The following is a 24,181-nucleotide window of genomic DNA, read 5'->3' as shown; positions in this document are numbered from 1 at the left end:
GGCAAGCCACACAGACGTTTCCTGACGTGGTTTATCGGAATGTTGTAAACAGCTTTAATTCATATTTTATTACCGTTGGAATTTCTTAAGGTACCGATGTAAATAATGCAGATATAAACTCTTTGTTACCAAGCCCACTCTCAAACCCGTTTCATATGGATGACATTGAACTTAGCGAGATACACTCAATATTAGCAACTATGGATAGTAATAAAGTTGCAGGTATATATGAAATTACAGTTCGTATGTTAAAGAAAATATTGATATCCTGGGTCCAATATTATGCCACGCCTCCAATCACTCACTCGAAACCGCCACGTACCCAACGTCACTAAAAACAGCCCGAGTTGTCCTAATATACAAAAAACGGTGATCACTCAAGCCCTTCTAGTTATCGACCAATATCCGTGCTTAGCGCCATTAATATATTTTTCGAGAAAATCCTTGCGAGTCAAATCAATAGCTTTACACACAAATACAACATAATTTGTCCACAGCAACATGGTTTACGGCCCAACCATTCAGCCTCGTCAGCGGTGCAGTGTTTAGCTCACATTATAAACTGTGCTTTAAATGACAACAAACTTGTAGCTATAGTTTTTCTCGATTTAAAGAAGTTTTCGATACGGTAGACCATTCCATCTTTTTGTACAAGTTAAGGCACTACGGTTTTCGGGAACGGATTTTCAATTTGTTTTCTAGTTACTTCAATGAACGTAATCAGATAGTTGTCATAAATAATGTCTCATCTTCACTACAACGTATTCATACAGGCGTGCCCCAAGGGTCTGTTGTGGGACCCATGCTTTTTGCTATATTCGTTTCCGACCTTCCACGTGTCTTAAGGTTCATAGAAATGCTGATATATGCAGATGACACCGCTATAATAATTGTAGGCAATAGCATCGAGGAAATACAGTCCAAAGAAACGTAGATTTGGAAAACGTTTCCAAACAAAATATACTACATTTCCCTCCCGTAGGAAACAAGTAGATGCCAACTCTGCAAACATTAGTATTGACAACTCTCTACTAGAATATACTCCGTGTTTTAAATATCTTGGCGTAATCTTTTATAGACACCTGGACTGGCAAACCCATCCTTTAGCAGTGGGGGCGAAGGAGGCATCGGGGTGCTATAAACTGCTTCAAGCACGTGACTTTTTTGACACAAGTACATTACGTATCTTATATTTCTCCTTTATCCACAGTCATCTCTCATACTGTCTGGAATCATGGGGATGGACCTGCAATAGTCCTCTCCAGCCAATCAGAAAATTGCAGAAACGATAATTACGAATCATAACGCAATCTAACCAGGATCACCCCAGCAACCCATTATTCCACGACCTGCGGATATTACCCTTCGATTAACTGCGCCTCCTAAAAACAGCAACTGTCGTAAACAGTATCGTAAGAAAAACAGCGACTGTCGTAAACAGTATCGTAAGAAATAACCACCCCTTCCATATGTCCCTCTACTATACATCATTTCGGACTACCAGAAATGTATTATTAGGCAACTATAATCTACCACCCACGCATAACGTTTATGGAGAACGACGTCTCTCTTTCATTGGTGTTCATATATGGAATACTCTTTCACAAGAAATAAAATACGCTCAAAATTTTGCACTTACAGATAAAAAATTCTTTCAGCGCATGCATTAAACATTTTAAAGACATCTACCTGCTGTTCGCATCCCATTATTATTGTTATATAACATGCACGATGTTTTTGAATTGAAGGGACTGTTCCTCGTTATGCTTTCTTTTTGTCATTTGTATTATGCATATATCCTCCTCTCCGCTCTTCCAAGTTTTTATTGTGCATATGACGAAGTATCTGCATTCTCGAATTTCATTTTTTGGACCCATAACTAGCTACGGCTGCGGGTCCAAACAGTACTGGACACACTTTTATTGTGTTTTCGTGGATAAATAAAGAATTTGAATTTGAATTAGATGCAGTGTTGTCGGCTGTTACGGGATTTACCGTTTCTTTGTCCGACGGGCAGTGACGATGCCCCTTTCGCGAGACCACCATGAGCGCGGTGGGAGCTGCTTCATTTCGATCGCTTTAACCTTTTACCACTTTGAGTTACACGCACTTCGTACATCTTGTTTGTCTAGGTTTTTGAATGCATGCATACCGTAAGCAAAATTTACTACCATTTACTGGCGCCTATAAACGAAAAATGTGTAACCGATGTATTGTTTATAAACATTGTTATATTTATAGAATTCGTGCAATCTATTCAGTCCGCAATATAAAAACACGAAAATATACAGACGAACACGCAACAAAATAAAAAGCCGAGCCGCTTTATGATTGTACCGCAATGATAACGATTCATACCGATTTAAAGGCGGCATGAAAAAATATTTGATGGCGCAGCTTACCTGCGTTAACCTCATGTATGTTTTGCTGCCCTATATAATGTCACGGAATGGTATACGATACTTTGGTAGAACGTCGAAAAAAATACTTACGTGTCACTAAAATAAATTCGAGAGAAAGGAGAGCTGGCTGATGACAGAGTTTCCGAGGATCATCTGCAAATTTGCAGAAGCTCCTACAGAGGAGCTATAATGTGAACATAGTTGATTTGTCTAAGTTTCTTAATGTTCAAATGACAAGAATCGTATCGGATACAATTATTCCGCTATTATCTTGTATCTGTATCACAAATACTCATCGTCTCAGCACCTGCTACCTGTATCAGGATACAAAGTGCAAACTATATTTACCTTATTTGCCTTTTCCAATTATCTTTATCTAAGTTCCGAAAGTTCACCTCCAAAAAGAAATACAAGAATATGTATCATTTTCTCACAATCCATGGCTCTCACAGCAGTTCATTAGGAGAAATGCGCAACCGGGATAATTTATATAGGAAAACTAAAAAGCAACCATTTAACATGAACCTACGTGCCCGATATAAAAGCTTGTGTAACACTCTTAACTGTAAAATAAAAGCAGCTAAACGATCGTATTTCGAGCAAATAATTTTACAGGCGGCTAATAACACTAAAAAGAAGTGGGAGACTGTCAACTCCTTTTTAAATAGACACACACGATTAAACCAGGCATTCAGAATTTTAAAGGATGGAGTAGAGCTCGATTCCCCTGCTGAAATAACTGAGGCTTTTAGTAGTTTTTTTCTTTCCTGACTATCCACCTACCCCTGCACAGATCATCAACATGAACCGTCTACCTCATTTATTATTTTTATTTCCTACGAAGCCAGAAGAAATAACTGCTGTTATAAATAATCTAAAAGTGACAAGCGCTGGAATTGATGAGGTCCAGCCTGCTAACATAAAATTAATTGTGCACTTAATTTCAGATATACTTTCATGTATTGTTAATTTATTATTCAAGACTGGTTTATTTCCTTCTGAACTTAAACGTGTCAAAATCATCTCAGTTCTTAAGATAGTGATAGCTCATTATTAAATAACTGCAGACCTATGTGCATTCTACCATTCTTTGGGAAAGTTATTGAAAAACTAATTAATATACGGCTAACCAAATACCTTTCTAAATTTAATATCCTCTCTTCACGACAGTTTGCTTTTCGCCATGGATATTCCACCGAGCTGGCACTCATTCATCTTACTGACCAATTAAAAATATTAATCGACGAAGGATTTCTCGCCGCCTCAGTTGTTATCGATCTAACGCAAGCATTTGATAGCATAAATCATAATATCCTTTTCTCTAAGCTCGAAGCAATTGGCATTTGTGGGCCTGCTCTCTCACTATTAAAAAGCTACTTATATAACAGAGTTCACGTTGTTTCTATTTCCAATGCTTATTCTCGGCAGCGAATTACTAACATTGGTGTGCCCCAGGGAAATATCCTGGGGCCAATTCTCTTTTTGGTTTATATTAATGATTTACCTAACTGTCTTTCTTCCACAGAATGAATTGTGTACGCAGATGACACCGCTATATTCACCTTTCATAAAGATATCTCATCTCTCGTTAATAAGTTAAATGCTGACTTAGAAAATATCTTAAGGTGGTGTTTTTTAACACGTCATCTATAATGCCACTAAGACTAAATTTGTTGTTTTCTCTTCACATCAGCGAAACATACCATCCATTCCACCTCTCACTTTGGTCCTCACCGCCTTCCTCCAAGTTCATGTCCATCTTTCCTTGGTATTCTACTTGACTGTAATTTGAAATATCACAATCATATTGCTCACATAAAAAAGAAGATAGCTTATGGTATACGCATTTTAATTAAAACACGCCCTTACTTCACACGTGCCATGTTACTCTCACTTTGCCAATCTTTTGTCCACTCTCACATTACTTATGGCATAATATGTCGGGTAAACACATATAATACTCATATTGCGTCCCTCCAGACAGTTCAGAACCGAGCCATAAGACTAATTACTTACAGTTCACGATTTTCTAATGCCACTTCTCAACTACACCAGAATAGCATCCTCGCCATTTCTGGACTCGCTAAATACAACCTAGGTATTTTTTTCTACTGATTTGTAAATAATGAGCTACCATCGATCCCATTTTTACCGTCTAACCTGATGATTCATATTACCACCAGATTTGCATTGAATAACAATTTTTTCTACCAAGAATCCGCACCAACTATGGTAAACAGACTGTAGAATTCACTTCCATATCCATATGGAACACTCTTCCTCTCATAATGAAAAACGCAAAATCTTTATCACAATTTAGAAGAGAACTAAAACTGCATTTTTATTACCAGATTAACGACAAGGATAACTGTATTCAGTCTTTGTTCGTTTTCTTCTTTTTTCTTTTTTTTCTTTTGTTGTAAATAAACTGCTGATATTTTGTTCCCGCACAATTTTTCCTGCTCCCATGAGATATGCTAAAACACGCTATTTGTAATCAATTCTTTATTTTGTTCTGTAACCGTTCTTTTCTTGTTGCTTATATACTTCCTTATTATATACTACTGTTGCTTTGAGATGTTAAATATAACTGTTTTCGTACAGGAGGTCCCGATACAGTCTTTGACTGTGGGACCTCCTTCTGTATACTAAAACTTGTAATGTGACCCAACTCCTAATAATAAATTCTGATTCTGAATTCCGACCCAGCCCTGGCTATAACGACAAATGCTTGCTATCGCGAAGTGCTGTTTAGGTGGCCTGAGACCGTCAAGATAGAGCTCTGCAGAAGTTTGCAGAGAATTCAGCGAAGACGGATCAAATCGTTGCTCCCTTTATTTATATCTCTTCTTTCTCTTCTTCTACCTTTCCAATAAACCACCCGTCCCCCCCCCCTCCCTGCCCCATGCTCCTTACCAACTTTGATCTCGTCCTCACTGCAATCAACTTTCTTCGGCACCACTGAGCCCTCCTGGGTTGATATGGGTCAGTTTTCCCAAAGGAGCAAGCTTCAGTCGTCTTCCCTAGAAACTCGTGTAGAGCGAGAAAATAAAAGCGACACACACGTAAGCGCCAGAGCTGACACTGAGCCTACGTTCCACTACCTTCTTTATTTCCTTCATTATTCTTGCACTGCGCACCCCCTGGCATCGTAGGAGATGTTGGCGCTACAGGGCTCCCCGGCTAGACCGCGAGCTTGGAATAGACGCGATGCGGACGTTCCTGCGATTGTAAGGGAATATAAGACTCTGGGGAATCCGTGCTCGGGAGATGCAATGGGTGATTGCTACCTCCACGTAGGCCGACTTGAGGCTATCTATAGAGACTGTCTCCTCACGTTCCTGTTGCGCAGTGACAAAATTCTTGGTGGAACGGCGCAGAACCGGAAAGGGCCTGTCGTAGGCCGGCGTAATAGGCTCCTGGATACCGTTTCGCTTAAGAAAAATTTCACCGACGATTACGACACTCCCCAATGCGAAATTTGAGCAGCTCTATACGTGTTTTCGATTCGCGATATATTGAGCCAAATAATTTGAGAGAGACATGCAGCAGAGTCGGCAATCGTCAAAAATCTGATCTTTGGGTCAAGCGCGACGGCTTTTATGCATGATTCGTCGAAGGTTCCAGTGTAACCACTGGTTCCGTGAGGCTTCCAGAAAGTACTACACAATCGCGTCGCGCATACAATCGGATGACAAAACAATTGCAAACCATGGCAATCGAAACATGCGCGAACGAGAGCAGACGATAGTACGAAACGAGCGGTCCGGCTGAGACCAGATACGAGTACGCATAGAGCGGTCGGGCGTGTCCGCATGACACCAGTTCTCCGCGCGCACGTCAATGAAGGGGCCGCTCTCATTGGTCCTTGCCGTTCGCTGCTCGCGTCTTTCATTTACCGCTCCGCGTTCGCTCTTTCATATTTCGCTGTGCTCGTTCGCTCGGATACACTGCCAACGCCGACGGCGCCGACACCGATGTTCGCCGCAGGAATGGGCGCCTAAGAGTTGCGCTCTAAAACATGTGTGGCTGCGGCGGTTGCGAGGTCTGGGTGTTTAAATATGTGTTGCTTGGCTGACCTAAGCTTGACGGGCTGGACATTGAGGAAGCAGTCGTGGAGGCGTTGAAGATATGGTTGATTTTGAAGAGTTGTCTTTTCTGTGGTGAAAAGGTTGCCAGGAATACGTAAAGGGCCGTCATAAACCAGTCCGGTCGTAGAGCGCTCAAGGTCGCGGGGGAGGACAGCCCGAAGGCCAAGCATTACGAACGGCAAGTGGTCGGTCCGGTGCACAGAATCACGGCATGCCGTCAGGGCCGTCTTAATCTGCCGATGAAGACCCTCGACCATGCCGTTAGCGGGCGGATGGTCAGCAGTAGTGCGGCAGTGCTTCACACCCAGAATGCGGGCAAGTGCAGCAAATAATGCAGATTCAAAACTGCCGTCCCCGGACTGTCATTACAATGGCTGGGCAAGAGTCGTAACTGGTGAGTGCGCTCCGAAAGCACGGTACGTGTCAAGATCTTCGCCTTGAGGCGCTCATACCGGTTTTCACCCAAAGGCTGGTCGAGTACGTCGGTGAGGTCATTGACTACTTCGAGTGAGTGACGAGATTACTTTTTAGTACTGAGTCATCTGCGAAGTGATGCGGTGCAGGTGGAATTGCGTCTAAGCCTGTAGAAACCACACCTGGGGATTCTGCGTCCAAAAGGGTAGCAGCTGACATCGCTCCTCTGCGATATCGGGGAGGCAAGAGCTTGACTCGGTTGATGGGCTTGATGTGCAAGTCTGTTGCTAGGTTCAGTAATGTTCGGTCCTAGATCATGGTCCTAGGTCTAGGTTCGGTCCTAGGTCACCACTGTAGAGCGCGAAAGGAAAACGACCGACACGTAAGATGCAGAGCTGATACGGGGCCTACGCCCTACTACCATCTTCATTTCCTTCATTGTTCTTGCTGTGAGGGGGCCTGGCGTCGTAGCAGATGCGGGCGCTATACGCTCGTAATAAACTGACTTCGTATTTCCTTGTTAACTCGCTTTCTTGGTGGCAAGGCATGTACAGACCAACAAATTGGTACTGTTAAGCTCTGGGTTATTCTTGACGATGAATAAACTTCCTGGTTAAATAGCAAGCAATTTGCTAAAGTGCCTTTTGTAAAAGTGCCTTTTCATTCCGAACTTGTACCTGGTTCCTTGTTCAGCTGCATTGATGTTTCCTAAAGAGTAACGCGACTAGCGATTCCTCAGTGCTGATCTCCTGAGAACCAACGACTTCTCCTATGTGTCGAGAAGTACGGACAGCTGCCCAAGCCTTCTATGCATGTGCTGTTATGGTGGGTCACTGCAGCTTCCAAGGCACATTTTTACGCACCCAGGAGGTCAGGGCATAAATCTAGACAATGCTTAAGGTCTCGAATCAACCTTTGTGCGATTGCACTGCCTTCTGAATGATAGGGTGTTAAACATAATACACTGCGTAAAGCGGGTCTGTTATCGGTTACCAAGACCTTTGATGTCTTAGTCTTATTTCATTTCATGAAGGCAATCCTTCAATCAGGATGGCTTTTTTCCGCATTTGGCTGCTTCCATTCTTGTACACTTATCTATGGCAACGAGGAAAGCCTGTGTATTTTGCACCTCTTCTCCTTTCTATATGACTTAAGCGAAGTCGAGGTGGCATTGGCTTTAAAGGACCCGCTCAAATAACTCGAAAATACCACTTCGTTTCCTCTGGGTTCGTATTTCGCTTTGGCCGTTTAACACAGGGCGCAACTCCGAAAATGCTCATCCACTCATTTTTCATTCCTTCCTGTATAAAATGCTAATCAATATCCTCAAACGTCTGCAAAATTTTGTGATGCCCATTCTATTAGGGTGTGTCCTGGTAAAGTTGCAATATTCTTGATTGCCATGTCTGTGGAACGCAGAAATTCCCGCCCTGTGGTCGTATTTCCTCTGTGCATTACCATATGTCCATGGCCCACATGTTTTCAGTATCGTGCTGGTGAAATGTGTAGTCTTGACAACGTGTCAACCTCTCACAGCTTGTCGCCAGGCTCATGTGCCACTTCAGATTCGTAAATTGCTGCAATTCACTGATCCATTTCGCGATCTCTATTTCAGTTGCGAGAGATTCGAAAGATAAGTGAGAGCCTGGTCGCAAGCAAACAGTTCTAACTCTCGATTTTCAAGGTATGTTCCGGAAATATTCTGTCGGCTGAGCCAAATTCTGAAGAATGCAACAAAAATCGATTGAACCATTCCTTCATTTTATTAACTTTTTATCATTTTATTCGTTTCGAGTACACATCCCACCTTGTCCTGAACAAAACTAAACTATTTTGACGTTTAGTGAACCCAACGTTGCACGAAAACACGGGCTCGATGTCACGACATCCCCGGTGGTTTAGTGCACTAAACACCCAGTCTGCTTTGCCAGCCGTGCAGCATGTGGGGCAGTGCTACGAACCGGCCAATGTAAACTCCGGTTATACCTTTAAAGTTGTCGCGAGAAGTGTTGCTAAGCAGCGACTTGGTTACTCTAGTAATGAAGATGCATATGTGTTGGATATTTGTCGTTGATTCTTAGCGGTTGGATACCTAATTGCCGGACGCTAGACTGTTCAACGAAGCTAACCATTCTGCCTCAATAACACCTTGATCGCAAACAATTTGTTATTCGTATGAGGCAATCCCAGTATTCACAGTTTGCTTGCATAGGCGCCTAGAAAAATAAATATGGCGTACTGCATATCGCATTTATTCTTAATCCAAAAAACGTGACGAAACTAACAAATTGATATTGAGTTTGTGCAAGCCGCGTTCACTACGTACAAACGGAAGTGTTTCAGCCAACAACTTTCTCTAAATGTCAGAAAGGAAAATTTTTCGGCAAGCTAAACATTGTGGCATTGACGGACATCTAAAACATCTAATAACCTCCAATAAGCCCTCTACGTAACCAAATAATTACTAAATGCATATTTTATTAACAACTCCACCACACGTACAGCAGTTCGCGAATACAAGGTAAGGCCGTCTAGTAGATATATTAAGATTAGCATGACTTTCGGCACATGCGTCTTCAAGATCAGTAATAGCTTGTATTTGAAAGAAGCTCACTGGAACAGGAAGGCTTGCAATTATCATCAGTGGTCGAACAGTAGACGGTGTCCAAAACATGCCGTCTATGACGTGTTTCAGACTGCTCAATCATTGCTTGTGCATGCAATCAGCAATACCATGGCCTTTTAGACCAACTTCTGTCCCGCAGAGAGAGCCGTCGTCGGGGCGCGGATTTGGACACCACCTATTTAGAGATTATTTCTTTAGATCACTATCATGATCATGTTGTTGGAGCCATAGTTTCTTCAAGGGGACTCGTCTTCGTCTGGTGGACACTGACAAGGTTTATTTAACGTTGAACGTCCTTTGTTTATTCCGAAGTGCTTAGCAATGCCTCTTCGAGAAAATAACAAATACGGCGATGAATTTTGCTATATCAGCACTGGCACTGGTAATGGCAGCTTATCGTGCACTTTCTCACTTTCGCTGCCGCTACAAATATCAGTCAGAGAAAAATTATCCCTATTTCTCGTACCCCCTATATTTAAAGAATTGGAAGCAGTGGTCACTTAAGCAACTGGCATATCGTCGGTGCTGCTTGTCGTTCCCGACGCAGACCTCGCAGTATCCTGCGGCGTCGTACGGAGGCCTTGGTCACGTGCTCGCCCACGAGGAGAGTCACGCATTCGACGTGGAAGGGGCGCCTGCGGACGCGGACGGCCTCTACCGCTCCTGGTACTCGGGTGCCACGCAGAGCCGCCTGGAGGACCGCAAGCGGTGCCTGCGCTCCGTGTACCGCGTGCCAACCGACGGCCCCTGGCCCACCGAGGGCGAGGATTACGCCGACTCACTGGGACTCATGGTGCGCGGTAGATTGGTTTAGTTAACATTCCCAACTGACGGTACAAACGCGTGCGATTGCGTTTTTACGTACGTACAAGTAACCCCAGATGCCACTATGGAAACAATGGGCCGTCCTTTTAGACCACATGCTGTCTTGCGTGTGAGTGCGTCTGCACTCACACGCACGCAATCATTTATTCATTCATTTGTTTGTTTGTTTGTTTGTTTGTTTGTTTGTTTGTTTGCTTGCTTGCTTGTTTGTTTGTTTGTTTGTTCGTTCTTGTTTGTTTGTTTGTTTGTTTGTTTGTTTGTTTGTTTGTTTCTTTGTTTGTTTGTTTGTTTGTTTGTTTGTTTGTTTGTTTGTTTGTTTGTTCGTTCGTTCGTTCGTTCGTTCGTTCGTTCGTTCGTTCGTTCGTTCGTTCGTTCGTTCGTTCGTTCGTTCGTTCGTTCGTTCGTTCGTTCGTTCGTTCGTTCGTTCGTTCGTTCGTTCGTTCGTTTGTTTGTTTGTTTGTTTGTTTGTTTGTTTGTTTGTTTGTTTGTTTGTTTGTTTGTTTGTTTGTTTGGAACACATCACTGCCCCCATTTGAAGGGGTTTTACATGAAGGCTCGTCTATTACAGTAGTATGAAAGGTTGTGTAGTTGCTCGATCATTGCGTTGAAGTCACGGACACTGGAGTGGAGCGCGTGAGTGGCAAGCCCATACAAATCTCGTGATGTCCTGAGAAAAAAAATGAAGGAAAGGACGCAGTGTTAAAGAGAAACTAAAGACTAATATTAAGTCTTGCTGCAGGTATTCCAATTTACGCTTGTACAGCAGCACAGCTGCCACTGTTACTGCGAGAGCAGGCTTGGCAAGACAAAAAGACGTGAAAACGAAAAACTGGTGTCGATGCCGTCTTGAAATCCCCGCACCAGCTCACCCTGATGTCGAAATTTTTGAAAGCTTGTAATCGGATCTAGTTCATTTCTTATCGGCGAAGGAGAGGTACAATTCATCCTAACAGAATCAAGCTCTCCGCCTAGCAAGCTTCAAAAGCTTACCCTACGGCAGAATGGCCTGAATACAAGAACGTACACTGAAATTTGTGATGCCACACTCACGCGCCGGAGCTGAGCTTTCGGAGCGAAACTTCAGAAACCGAAGTGGGAATCGACCCTGTTGTTCTATATGAATGATAATAGAGTTTTAGAGAAATGCTTCACCAATACAAATAGCTAAACGGTGATTTAATGTGCGCATCAGTGCCTATTTAATGTCCACCCACTAATTATCCCGCACAATGTGACAGATCGTAAAGCTCGATTCTAACCATACCTTGTGTGATTCAATATTTATATCCTTTGTATCCTTTAGCCATAAGGACATGGAGGGGGCGCCACTTGGTTTTGAAGCAGTTTAAAACGTTGCATATACTTGTTCTAGAGATCTAGGTAGCAGGAGGTGACGACAAAGACGAGCTTAATAGCTATTTTCATGACTAGTCATTTCGTTTCTGGGAAACAGTGTAGCTTGAGCAAAACAACACACAAACAAGAAAGAAAGGCAGAAAAATCGCCACACTTCCTTCGTAATCGGGATTCACATGCGAAACACGTACGCTTGATAGTATAACCTTTGATTTGCTGCACGTGCGGAACGTTTCCGTGTTTCGCTTTTTGTTGGCTTTAACTACATTTAAAGTTAGTGGAAGTGTAGCGGTTGTCGCATCCGTCTCCCCGCGTCCTTTTTGTTTTCATAAAGGTACTGTAAACATCACGTCTTATGCATCCCAATCAATTGCTGTTCCACTTTTCGAGAGACTGCAAACGCACGTGGAGAATGGCTCGCACGATAACAAAACATTTATCTTGAAGCCACCTTCAGGGCGCGTGTCCTGTTTTTAGAGTGTAGCATATACGAAATTCATTCCATTAAGTAAACGTGAAAGGCCGGCCTATTGTATATCCAGGCTCGGAAAGTCAATAGCCTATAGAGAGCGGAGTTCATAAAAGCCTGTATCGTAGGAGATAAGATGAAATCCTCTCACGACTTCCTATCAACACAGACAGCCGGCAGTAAACACCGAAGTAGGTAGTTTTATTGGACATCACACAATTTGACCTCATGTGCATCAAAAGAAACTGCGTAGTGTCCGCTTCTTTCCGAAGAGGAAAAGAAATGAATTAAGAAATACTAGCATGCGTGACACACGCTTCGCAACATTTACGGCTATATACAGAAAGAATAGCCTTCGTGCCTTCAGGCTTCTGCTATAAGTTTAGTCTCTGTGCCCATATGTGGACAGTGTTTCCTTGCCTTGTTTATGTCGGAGCGATCTGGCTTACTGGAAGTGTTCGTGAACAGGCCCTCACAAGCAAGCAAAGATGACGCACGAGACGAAATAACATTTAATAAACATTAAATTCCTCAGGATACAAGCGCAAAGCTATAAAGTAGTTATCGAAAACTATCATCCTGACGAAACACTTTTACAGTCTATCATTGGCCCCGGCGGGGCACACGCCACCTACTCACGCGCTTTCTCCAGCAGTCCGAAGCAATCTCCCTCTGAACAGCTTTGCTGGCTCCTTAGCCTAGGCAGCTACGCATGCGCGGAATGTCACTGGAGGGGTCCGTTGCTAATACTGCGACCGCTGTATTAAGCACTTCTGTGAGCATGGCATCGTTATATGGTAGTGGTTGAAGAATAATAGCTTCGGTCAGCATCTGACATGGTGTCCGCGATTCCGCGATGGCGACGCTATGTGCCATTCTTGCAAAACAGTCTGCTGAATGTCTATATGGTTCTTTCTTTTTTTTGCAGCGAATCTGTATACCTTTCCCCCCCCCCCCCCCCCCCCCCCGATGAATTTGTCCTTTCCGTGGGTAAATACTCAAACAATCACAGCGGGACGCGCGGGTCGCGTGCGCCACTGGCTTCCTTAGATCAGCACCAGATGCCGCTCGTCTCCGCGAATTCACTGCAGCGGCGGTGCCGGCCATGCGAGGGAAACGCAAACAAAGAACCAGAAGGTTCGCCTTTGCGCAAAGTGTTCGCCGCAAGCATTTCCCGGTAAAGATTACGGTTACGTAAGCTACAGTTGCCGGGAAGCGGCCACTGCAGCACTTCCCGGCAACTGTAGCATACTAAGCAGTGAGTGGCGTAACTACACTTTCGTATGTAAAAAGGGAACACGCCTAGCAACTGATTTCATTTGTGTTCTGATAGCGGCATGGGAAGTCTGAGTACAGTTAGCACGCCTGAAGAGCAACGCGGATACGATGAGCGACGAAAGTAACAGCAACATCATGCACAAGGGCATCGTGCTCAGGCTGAGCAGGGCCCGGTTCAAGGCTGCGTCACATTGGCCTACCGGATCGGTTGATATCACAGCTTCGCTGGCCAACCACCTTCACAACGTATATTGGAGCCCCCTTTCTTTTTCCTTTGCAAAACTGTAATCTTTACGACCAAATTTGTTCATGTACCTGTGCGTTTGCATTTGTCAACTTTGTCGTGGTTGGCACAAAAATTATTGGGAATCACAGAATTACAGAAATTATAATTTTAGTGTAAGTTTGACAGGCTTCATTCGTGAAATTTCTACATACATATTGCGTCTCTCCTTTGGACGATGCGCGCGAGCGCCCGGACGAAGACGACGAACTGCTCCTGAGTCTTGAGCTGTCGGCTCTAGCTGAGTCGCGAGCTGTCGGTTCTTGTAAATATACTTTGTAAATAGTACCATTAAAAGGACTGATATTACTTACCATGTTACCATGACAAACTGATTCCAGGTTAAAGCATCCACTATTGTCCACATATATTTCTAGACAGTACTGAAAGCATCCGCGTAATGTATGGTCACATAGCTCGTGATAACGACTTGAATGTCTTGCTCTTGTGTTAATTATTTCTAGAATAGATGTAGAAGTTCCGCTGGCGCTGTCTAAGTAGGCGTAAGCACTGTGCCACTTACTCATCATCACGCATACGATGCGACGTACGTTGTTTACCGCGACTGACGAAGCAGTCGACGGTTAATCAACCTTATTGATGGTCGTTATCAACCTTATTGAACTCGATCCAACCTTTATCGATCCTATCAGCCCTTATTGGTCATTATCGACATTACTGGATTCGATCCGACCCTTATAACCCTTATTTGTCTTTATCAATCTTATCGGAATCACTCCGACCCTTATCAATCCTTATCGGTCGATATCAACCTTGTTGGACTCAATCCGACCCTTATCAACCCTTATCGGTCGTTATCACCCTTATCGGATATGATCCGACCCTTGTCAACCCTTATCGGTCCTTATCAACGTTATCAGAACTTTTCCGACCATTTCAAGCCCTTATCGCTCTTTAGCACCTTATCCGTCCGCGTCGAACCATCACCTACCGCGATCAGACCCAGCTTCTCACTGCTCCTTTACATCCTGATAAACTGATCGACTGCTTATCTGTGTTGTGCGACAACACAGATCACGCGGTACAACATGTTCATCTAGTTCCGGTGTATTCGCCTACTGCAAGCGTGGGTGTTTAGCCCAGTGGGTATCACTCGGCCCCTGAGCGTGGGTTTGTTGGTTAGAAATTCACCACCACCTCAGTATTTGTTCCAATTTATTCTGTTTTTCTTTATTGAGCGCATCGTGTTACGTGCTACGGACGGTCCGACCGACCGACAAACAGATTTCCTTGGTGAGTCGCCTAAGAATGTTAAGCAATAAAATGCGGTTGGGCCCTTACTGAACTGCTAGACAATGCTCATATGAAAGGGTTAGCAACAGAATGTGAATACAAGCTGTGCTCGTGACAAAATCAGGAAAAGTGCTTTAATTGAAAAGAGAAAGATTCTAAACCATTCACACACACAAGAAAAAGACACAAACATAGCTGCCATGTCCCGAGATAAAGAGCATCCCTAACAGCATTTTTGTGAACGGCAGCCAAATAGAGGGCTCGTTTTAATTATAGTCTTTTGTGTATCCTCTTTTCTTATATCGGTTCAAACCTGTGAAGATTCGCCAACTAAACTAATCTGATACCTTTTTTAAGGGCCTGCAATGTGACTAGAGAGTGGATAGAAGACGCAACATAGGCGTAACAACCCAAAGAAAAAAAAAGAACTGGGATGAAAAGGGCGCAAACCAGACACGTGTCCTTGATCTAGCACGCACCTTCACCCCATTCTGCGTCCGTACGATTGCACTTCCCACTTTTTTGTGCCCTTCTGTCCCCCTATTAAAGGGCGCACTTTCCCATTTAGTTTTACCACCTTTCCTATAACAATGGGATACTCCAGGGCATCCCCATCTCCAACCTCATTGGGAATATGTGTGCGGCTTTGGCTACGCCACTACGGCGCAGCATGGAGTCAATTCTGCACACTTTAATTGGAAACATTGAGCGAACTTCTCTGCGGGGGGGGGGGGGGGGGGGGGGGATGCAGAACAAAACTTCAAATACGAAGGCGAATGCGGCGCTGTGACGACCGCGTTGTCCAAGCTACTCGTATAACGCCTTATGTCTGGTATCGCCTTCATTTCTGAACCTTCTTCTTCCCTATCATGAACAGAAAAAGATGCCCTGGAAGGTCCTACAGAAGATTTCGTTTGTTGCAACATCAGAGCTCGGAAACAATGCGTGTCGAACAAAGAAGCGCATTACTTTAAGCAAACATACCACATATTTTCGCAGTGAGTGGTACATCCCGTAAACTCGGTTAGGAAGGCTTTTTGTTAACGCCGGGCAATAATGCAGACAATATGGTATCTGTTTTTAAAGTCATCCTCTCGGTGAAGGAAATGAACACACTGAAGTAAGGACACCTTCGTATACTACAGCCACAGCTCGCTTCCGGAACGTCAATCTTCCCTTCGTTTAGAATTCAGGCCTCGAAGCATTTTGTTTCAGGATACATTACAAAGTGTGTTGGGGTCTATCAGCATGCTGTGTTATAACCCTGTTGCATTGCATTCCTGTTCGTGTTCTCACGTAGAGAAAGTTCGAAACAAAAGAAACGATCCACCACGTCAGATCAGCAAGCCGTACGTGACCAGCTTTGTTCATCCGAGTGGCCCTGTGATCATTTATTGCATTCTTGTGCGTTCTATCCGTGATGCTTATACCAAGTGTCCCACGTCTCTTCGAAGACAAACAAACCAAATATATTATAGGTATCTAGGTCTGATTTTCCGGTCGCGTGCGACGTCCAAGTTTCTTACTGTGCGACGATGTCAACACAAAAGAACGCAACGTTCTTTCCAACCTCTTCTTTTTTTCTTTAGAAGGGGGCGGGGTGGTAGGAGTGAGGGCGGGGGGGAGGGGATGACTGCGAGAACATTTTCGCGTGTTCGTGGGGATCAGCGGTCTTCAAGAAAGAAGGCATGCGCTTTCGCGAGTGTAGTGAGGCGTAGTCGAGATGTACAGCCATCTCTTCACACCTTGCAGATAACTTTCTGTACGGTATATCTGTGTGCGCACATTAGGAAGTACAATGGTATAATCTTACTTCACAAGTTAACAGCCCTGTGAGTATAACAATGTTTCCCTCACTCAGGGATCTATCATAATATAATCATATAGTACCTTCCTAAATAAGGAGGAAACTTGTGGAAGAACTCAGGTCCTCTCTGTTCGGATACGTGTGAAACGAAGAAAGGGTCTCGTTAGACAGGCGCTTAAGCAGTCTGAATGAAACTTTACAATTAAGAAAAGACATATTAGTTTATCCTTTCTTCTTTCCTTTTTTTCGTTTTGAACACGAGCTGTATGCATACACAAAACTCATCTCATAAGATGAGTTTTGTGCGTGCATACAAGTCGGCACTTGCGTCCACGCAAGTGTTGTACGATACTGGCCTTTGCTGTGGCTTCGGTCTCGTTATCACTTCTATCGCTGTTACTAAACAATGGCCGATGACAAAGGGTCAAAATAGTATGAAATAAAAGCTGTCGTTACAAAATATGGGCCATTGTCAGGCTTTTCTCAAGCTCATATGCAGGCATGTCGCAATCACAAAGGGAGGTTGTTTACTAGGTGTTGCCGGTATGTCTTAGAAGGATGTCTTTCGCTAGCATCCCAATAGATTGCTTACAGACTGTTTTCCATTATTTCCCGGTACCCGTCGTGTCATGAATTAAAAAAAAAATCAGAAGCAGACACAAGTATTGAAATGACGATCGGACGCCCCTTCAGTCACAATAAAAAAAAAACTGAAACTAAAGAAGTTTTCCCAGTTTTGCGTATCACAAGGAGGTTGCAGTCGATCTGTCCTCCCCTGTATATTGCTTTGGCTGTCCGGAATTTTACGTAACTGGTAGCAGCAAGTTTATGATGGTCGTCAATGCAGAATTTCATCAATAAACATAGCTCTCAGTTGGCATTCCAGCACCCACGTGGCACACATTTAAGTTTTGGCGGGAAACTGCACCCCAACGTTGCGCAATTGTCAGGCTGCCTCTTTACCGGGGTGCACGGATATCGACTGCTTGCAGTAGTGTTTATTGGACAGCCTTATTGATTTCGTTGTTCAAGGCCAAGGAGATGAAACTGGCTTGGCATGAATGTCTTTTTTCTGAGAATTGACGCGAGTGTTTATTCCAGTGCTTTCCTGAAAGTCCCGCTAGACCCAGCCTTCGTGTAATTCTCGAAGTTACCAGTTCTTTGACAGGAAATGTTCACGAGACGCATAATTCTTCATGTCTATAGTAACTTGGGAGGCTCCTTATTTCACATGGAACGTACTTCGTTTGGCACTCGCATTCACTCACCCAAGATAGTTTGAGCGTCGCGGTAAAATCTTTTCATTTTGATGTAAAAATTCAGACAAACAAGTCTGATTAATCAGTCCTCGAACTGCCAGCTGCTCGCCTCGTGATCGGCTCGACTGGTAGAGCGGCTACTTCGGTCGGGCACAGCTCCAAGAATTCGACTTACACAGACCGTGACAAATTGTTCTTGAATTGCGAAGAGTTTTTTTTATAACGAAACCACAAAGGTTACTTTTCTAGCATCGTGCTAAAGCAAGATGAATTACTTTCTTTCTTCTTCTTTCTTTGTTTTTTTTTTGTTCTCGCACAAGCATTCTTTCACATGAAAAAAAAAATTCGTTATGATAAAGATCAAGGGCCCTATAACGTAAACTATTCCAATCTCTTTTTATTCCAATCTCCTGACGTTAAATTTACGCTACCGTTGACCGCAAGCACAGGGCGGTTACTGGCAGTGTTGTCTGAACAGCCCAATCAAATGCTCTCCTTCATTATAGGATGTCACTTTTGTTTGCTTTCAAACCGAATAGCATTGCCTTACTTGACAGGTTTTCTTATCTAATTTGCTGACCAAAGGCGAGGAGCATGCAGAAGTTGAGAGCGTTTCAGTGGGGTCGGTCTAGTGCAGTGAAAATAGATAGCCTGATGAGGAGGGTGGTGTCAACGTCTGTGATTGGACCGCATCTTCTTGCTCAGCTTTCGGTGTCTGGTAGAACATCGTGGTGCCGTACAACGGAAGGGTAAAAAATGCAGCTACAACAGATCCTTAACGAAGGAAATTTGGCAGAGTGATGTCTTGAATATGCTGAAAGGGCTCGACAACATTATACTGCCGCGCAAAAAGAAGAATATTATACACAAATAAACCATTCTCCCCAGCAGATTCGAGTAGCCATAAACAGAGTGATCGGTAGGCAGCCATCTTCTATTCATTTTCGCAGCTGGGCAGTCTCCAGCTTTCTCTTTAAAAAGTTCAATTTCGTTCGGCATATAATGTATGTTTAATGTGTACACGTCCCTATGACGAGGTGAGTTTTTCATGGTTTTTGTGACGTTGCATCACATATAGGGGAAGTGGGCGCAGCCCTAAAGCTTTTGACCTTAGAATCGGAAATAATATATATATATATATATATATATATATATATATATATATATATATATATATATATATATATATATATATATATATATATATATATATATATATATATATATATATATATATATATATATATATTGCAGTCTAATCATACGTGATCATGCGTACACGTCATATCAGATGGGGAGCTATCGCGGTTTTTCCTGAAGACGCGTGACAGGCATGTGAAGAGGGGCTGGCCCAAAACCCGTTTACTAATCGTGGAGGCCTGATCGCAAAAATGGAATAAAGACGTTTGGAATAGCTCTAGGTTATAGGACCCCGTGTATACGCCTCCACATAGCGGTGAAATTCGCGATTAGTTCATTGACTCGATTGTGTTAACATTCAAAAGCAAGACGCCAATACTATGATGGAAACAGTATACTAGGAGTAATTTTATTACTTACGACTACCTCGAGGACCTCGAACATACACGGAAAGCTCGCCAAACTAAAATTTTTGCATCGCACCCTATCTGGAAGGCGGTCATTCAGCCGGAGATTCGAATCCACAACAACGGGCTTCGTAGGTAAGTAGCAAAACCTAATTGGCACCATGCCAATGCGGCAGTGGGATCCATTGGCAAAGTATATAAATATAGAAATGTATATATAGTAGGCTAAGAAAGGTCAGCCTAAGGAAATCTTGCAGCATATACCTAATAACGATCACAAAGCGCAGGGGTGAAGGATGCAATAGCGAAGTAACGGAGAAATATTTTTAATTGATGAGAGACAAAATACAATGTAAATCGAAACTACGCCCCCCCCCCTACTAAAAGTAATAAAGAAAGGACAATGCACGGTTGTTCCTCTGCAAGCAACCTTTTAGCCATACGGACATGAGGAGCTTTCGTGTTGTAGACTGTCGCACCTCTTTTTGTGAAACCATACTTTCCATTGACATAGAGCTTCATGCTTTCACTGAAGTTTTCATTTCGATGTTTGTGATGGGAATCAAGAAATGATGTGCAAAACAAGACAAAAGAAATCAAGAGGAGACGAAGCAAACGAGCGCAACCGTTACAAAAAAAAAGATTACTGTGTGGTGACTTTCACTGCCTCGCAAAGCAGAAAATTAAAAGAGAAAGACAAAGAAAGAACGACATCGCAGGGAAATCTCTATGCACACTAAGCCCGCATGAAGCCTCCAAAACTTGTAGCGTTGAACACTTAAACCGGTAGTAAACAGGAGTCCGAGAAGCCTGTTCCTTTAAGAATGACTATGAGCTAAGCTGCAGAATGTCTATAGAACGTCGCCTTTAGGTTGATGTTCAACGTCACCGCAGTGTGCAACGCGTGGATCTGCATGTCACAGGCAGAACAGGAGGGACTTATTCCGCAAAAGCTTGTTCGATTGGCACGCGCGTTTATAGACGAGCTATACTAATGACGTACCGAAGGAAATAATAAGAGAAGATTTCACATGCGCGCGATGCATACTACCGCGGAAATTATTTTCACAACCTCGCTAGGCCGTGGTGTAAGCGTAATTGATAGGGGACATGGCAGACGATGTCTGCGAGTGAAAAACGACTCCATTGAGATGCGTCGACAGAACATGCTGAAAATGGCGTTCAGTAATGACTCAGTGCCGTGTATGTCGTCCCGTAAGCGGGTTACATTCGCGCCGGTGGTTAAGCGCGGGGCTTCGTCTGGCTTATTAGTCGACTCCCAATCCACCCCGCAGTCGCCTAGACTTGGTACAACTAAGCATGCAATTAATGAGGCCAGCCTTGAAATCAACGGATGTCGGAACTGTGTGCTCGCTATAACGTTAGTATTCTACGCCGCTGCCGCCAAATAGTGCACTATTTAATACCGATAAACAAATAGGAGGCGAGCTACTGAAGATGCTATATTCGCATGCAGAATTTGCTTCCGGCTCTGTATATTTAGGAAATTCAGAATATTTACAGCCAGGCTTATGCTAAATCAACCTATAGCAGGTGGTGCTATCAGAAATTACAGTTCCAGTGAGAAAATAAAAAAAGAACTAATTCCTAATTTAGAAGAGGTGATAGAAGCGCGCAGAAGAAAGCAAAATGTTTTTTTTTTTTTACGAAGCATCCTCGGAAAGAATGAATGGAGTGATTTGTTGGCTTTCCAAAAAAAATGTTCAGTTCTGCTTATATGAACTCATTTAGGCATTTGGCTTCTGCGAGTGGCTCGCATATTCGTTCGATCGACTGTCGTGGCTTTGTGAGCTTAGACGTATTTGTGATCTTTTGCTTCATAAGGAAAGAAAGAAATGATGACTTCACCTGTATTATCGGCTTCATTAATTTCTTCGCTCATTAGGGGGTTTTGTTCATCCAGCGAGCTAACCGGTGCACTAATTTAAATGCGTCTCTTCGATCAGAAGAGTGAAAATCTGTGTTGAAGTGTGTTTGTTGTTGTTGTTGTTGTTGTTGTTGTTGTTGTTGTTGTTGTTGTTGTTGTTGTTGTTGTTGTTGTTGTTGTTGTTGTTGTTGTTGTTGTTGTTGTTGTTGTTGTTGTTGTTGTTGGCTTTGCCCTTCTTTGCACATCTGCGCGGCGCAGTACTCAAGTCAGAGTAACGTTTCTTGAAGGCGCACGTTTTCACACTGAAAGATAACCGGCATTATATTGTTTTACGTGAAAGAAACAGGAACACTGACGAGGATGTTGCGGCTATTTTTCGCCAGGCTCGGAGACAAGATCGTTCTTAAAGTTTGCTAAGGTCCAAGCTTGGGCGAGTAGATAAAACATTTCTCTCTCTCTTCGATCAGAAGAGTGAAAATCTGTGTTGAAGTGTGTTTGTTGTTGTTGTTGTTGTCGTTGTTGTTGTTGTTGTTGTTGTTGTTGTTGTTGTTGTTGTTGTTGTTGTTGTTGTTGTTGTTGTTGTTGTTGTTGTTGTTGTTGTTGTTGTTGTTGTTGTTGTTGTTGTTGTTGTTGTTGTTGTTGTTGTTGTTGTTGTTGTTGTTGTTGTTGTTGTTGTTGTTGTTGTTGTTGTTGTTGGCTTTGCCCTTCTTTGCACATCTGCGCGGCGCAGTACTCAAGTCAGAGTAACGTTTCTTGAAGGCGCACGTTTTCACACTGAAAGATAACCGGCATTATATTGTTTTACGTGAAAGAAACAGGAACACTGACGAGGATGTTGCGGCTATTTTTCGCCAGGCTCGGAGACAAGATCGTTCTTAAAGTTTGCTAAGGTCCAAGCTTGGGCGAGTAGATAAAACATTTCTCTCTCTCTCTCTCTCTTTCTCTCTCTCTCTCTCTCTGCATGTCTTAATCTATGTGTTGTGGTTTCTGCGCCATCTGTTGACATCGTTTCTATAGATTTTCAAGACTAACGTATTGAGAAAAATCGCAAGAACATGGTCAATTTTACATGGGCAGCTCTATTAATTATTCAGGCCATTTCTCCGCCGTCATGTTATACATGTTATGTAACGTGACACCTGCCGCCACAGTTTTCAGTGCGCTCGTCAAAGTTTTACTCTGACTGATGTAAACTTTAAGGCTGACAAAAAATATCCATAAAGCACAAATTCGAAGTGGCTTGCCAATATTTAAGGTAACATAGCGACGCAGTTGCTTTTAAGGGGGAAACTGACAGTGCTATTTATCGATTGATAATGTTACGGGGATGTTAGGAGTATATAAAGACTGTATTTACAATTTATATACAGGATGAGTCAACGCAGACAAGATGGCTGACCACCAACAACACGCAGCAGCCAGCGTCCCGCGATCTTCTTCTTCCTCTGTCTTCTTTCATCCTTCCGTAACAGGACCCCCGGGTGGTAAAGCGCCGTCTCAGCGCACGGTAGGCGAAGAATAGCGAGCGAAGTATGGCTTCAGCCGCGAAACGTGCATGACGTCAACAGGCGTCGGACCTGAGGATGCATCAAGCTGTAGCGGTGAAATCTCGTAATTTACGTCGGTAACTTGACGTAGGACTTCATAAGGCCCTGTGTAGCGAGAGAGAAGCTTCTGGGAGAGGCCAACCCGACGACGTGGTGACCAAAGGAACACGTGCTGCCTGTTGTTGGTGGTCATCTTGTCTACGCTGACTGATCCTGTATATATGCTGTAAATACAGTCCTTATATACTCCTAACATCCCCGTAACGATAAGTTTGAATGAATGCCTTTTTTATTTACTTTTTAACAGTGGACAGAAGACACTCCGTGAAAGATTTCGGAATCTATGTTCACGCATTTTAGACAGGAATTGCGCATTAATGTGAAATACGTATGGAGAAGGTAACAGGGATGGTCATTCAGCGCAAATTTCTACGCGAGATCTGCGACCAGCGTGGTTGACCTCTGCTCTTGTCGGGTTCTCGAAAACGATCCCGCCATGCCGCGCGCACAAACTTGGCGCAGGTGGCCGCGACGGCCTTCAAGCGCCGCCTTCCGACGCGTGGTCCGTCGGGGATCGCGCCCTTCACCAACGAGCAGCTGTTCTACGTGAGCTCGTGCTTCAAGTGGTGCAACAGCCAGGGCCCACCTGGCGAGGCCGACAGGGACCAGCGTCGGCAGGCCGTGCACTCGGACATGTACAAGCGGTGCATCGCACCGCTGCTCGTCGAGGAGAACTTTCTCGCAGCCTTCAACTGCACGCCCACCGCCGCCATGCGCCGGCGCGAAGACTGCGCCTTTGCGTGACGCGGCCGAGTGGATAGCGGTGCCTCACCGGGCACCGCGATAAAGGAGGCTATACCACCATGCGATAAGCTTCTATTTAGGAGTGTAATTGATCTCCTGTCCATTTTGACGGCAAATAAGATTATAGTTGACCGATACATATACATATCCATCGCGGCCTTTGGCCGCACCGATATGAAGTGACTGCCGCTTGTGAGCGTCGAGTGGTTGGTTGGTAGGGATTGGGCGTCCCGAAGCGACGCCAGAGCTATCTAAGAGTGGAAGCTCTGGAATAATTTTGACCACTTGGAATAGTTTAATGTGCACCAAGGCTCACTGCAGGATTGGTCGT

General features: G+C 43.8%; 1 protein-coding gene across 1 annotated transcript; it reads left to right on the top strand.

Moving 5' to 3' along the window:
- Positions 1-6,748: 6,748 nt before the first annotated feature.
- On the top strand, positions 6,749-23,850 carry LOC142570282 (neprilysin-1-like). Its single transcript, XM_075678677.1, has 3 exons — positions 6,749-6,808; positions 10,081-10,326; positions 23,569-23,850. Exons 1-3 carry the CDS (start codon positions 6,749-6,751, stop codon positions 23,848-23,850), a joined length of 588 nt encoding a protein of 195 aa, XP_075534792.1.
- Positions 23,851-24,181: the final 331 nt, after the last annotated feature.

This window comes from Dermacentor variabilis, chromosome 2 (genome assembly GCF_050947875.1).
Source record: "Dermacentor variabilis isolate Ectoservices chromosome 2, ASM5094787v1, whole genome shotgun sequence".
Taxonomy (NCBI): domain Eukaryota; kingdom Metazoa; phylum Arthropoda; class Arachnida; order Ixodida; family Ixodidae; genus Dermacentor; species Dermacentor variabilis.
Note: the sequence above shows the minus strand (reverse complement) of the source record. Positions and strands in the feature narration are given on the sequence as shown.

What these genes read in the sequence shown, in the direction of transcription:
- LOC142570282 (XM_075678677.1), top strand. Translation starts at nt 6,749, where the DNA reads ATGCCGTTAGCGGGCGGATGGTCAGCAGTAGTGCGGCAGTGCTTCACA. An exon ending in GCTTCACACCCAGAATGCGG is followed by an intron (nt 6,809 to 10,080) that starts GCAAGTGCAGCA and finishes TTCCCGACGCAG; the next exon opens with ACCTCGCAGTATCCTGCGGC. An exon ending in CCGACTCACTGGGACTCATG is followed by an intron (nt 10,327 to 23,568) that starts GTGCGCGGTAGA and finishes AACTTGGCGCAG; the next exon opens with GTGGCCGCGACGGCCTTCAA.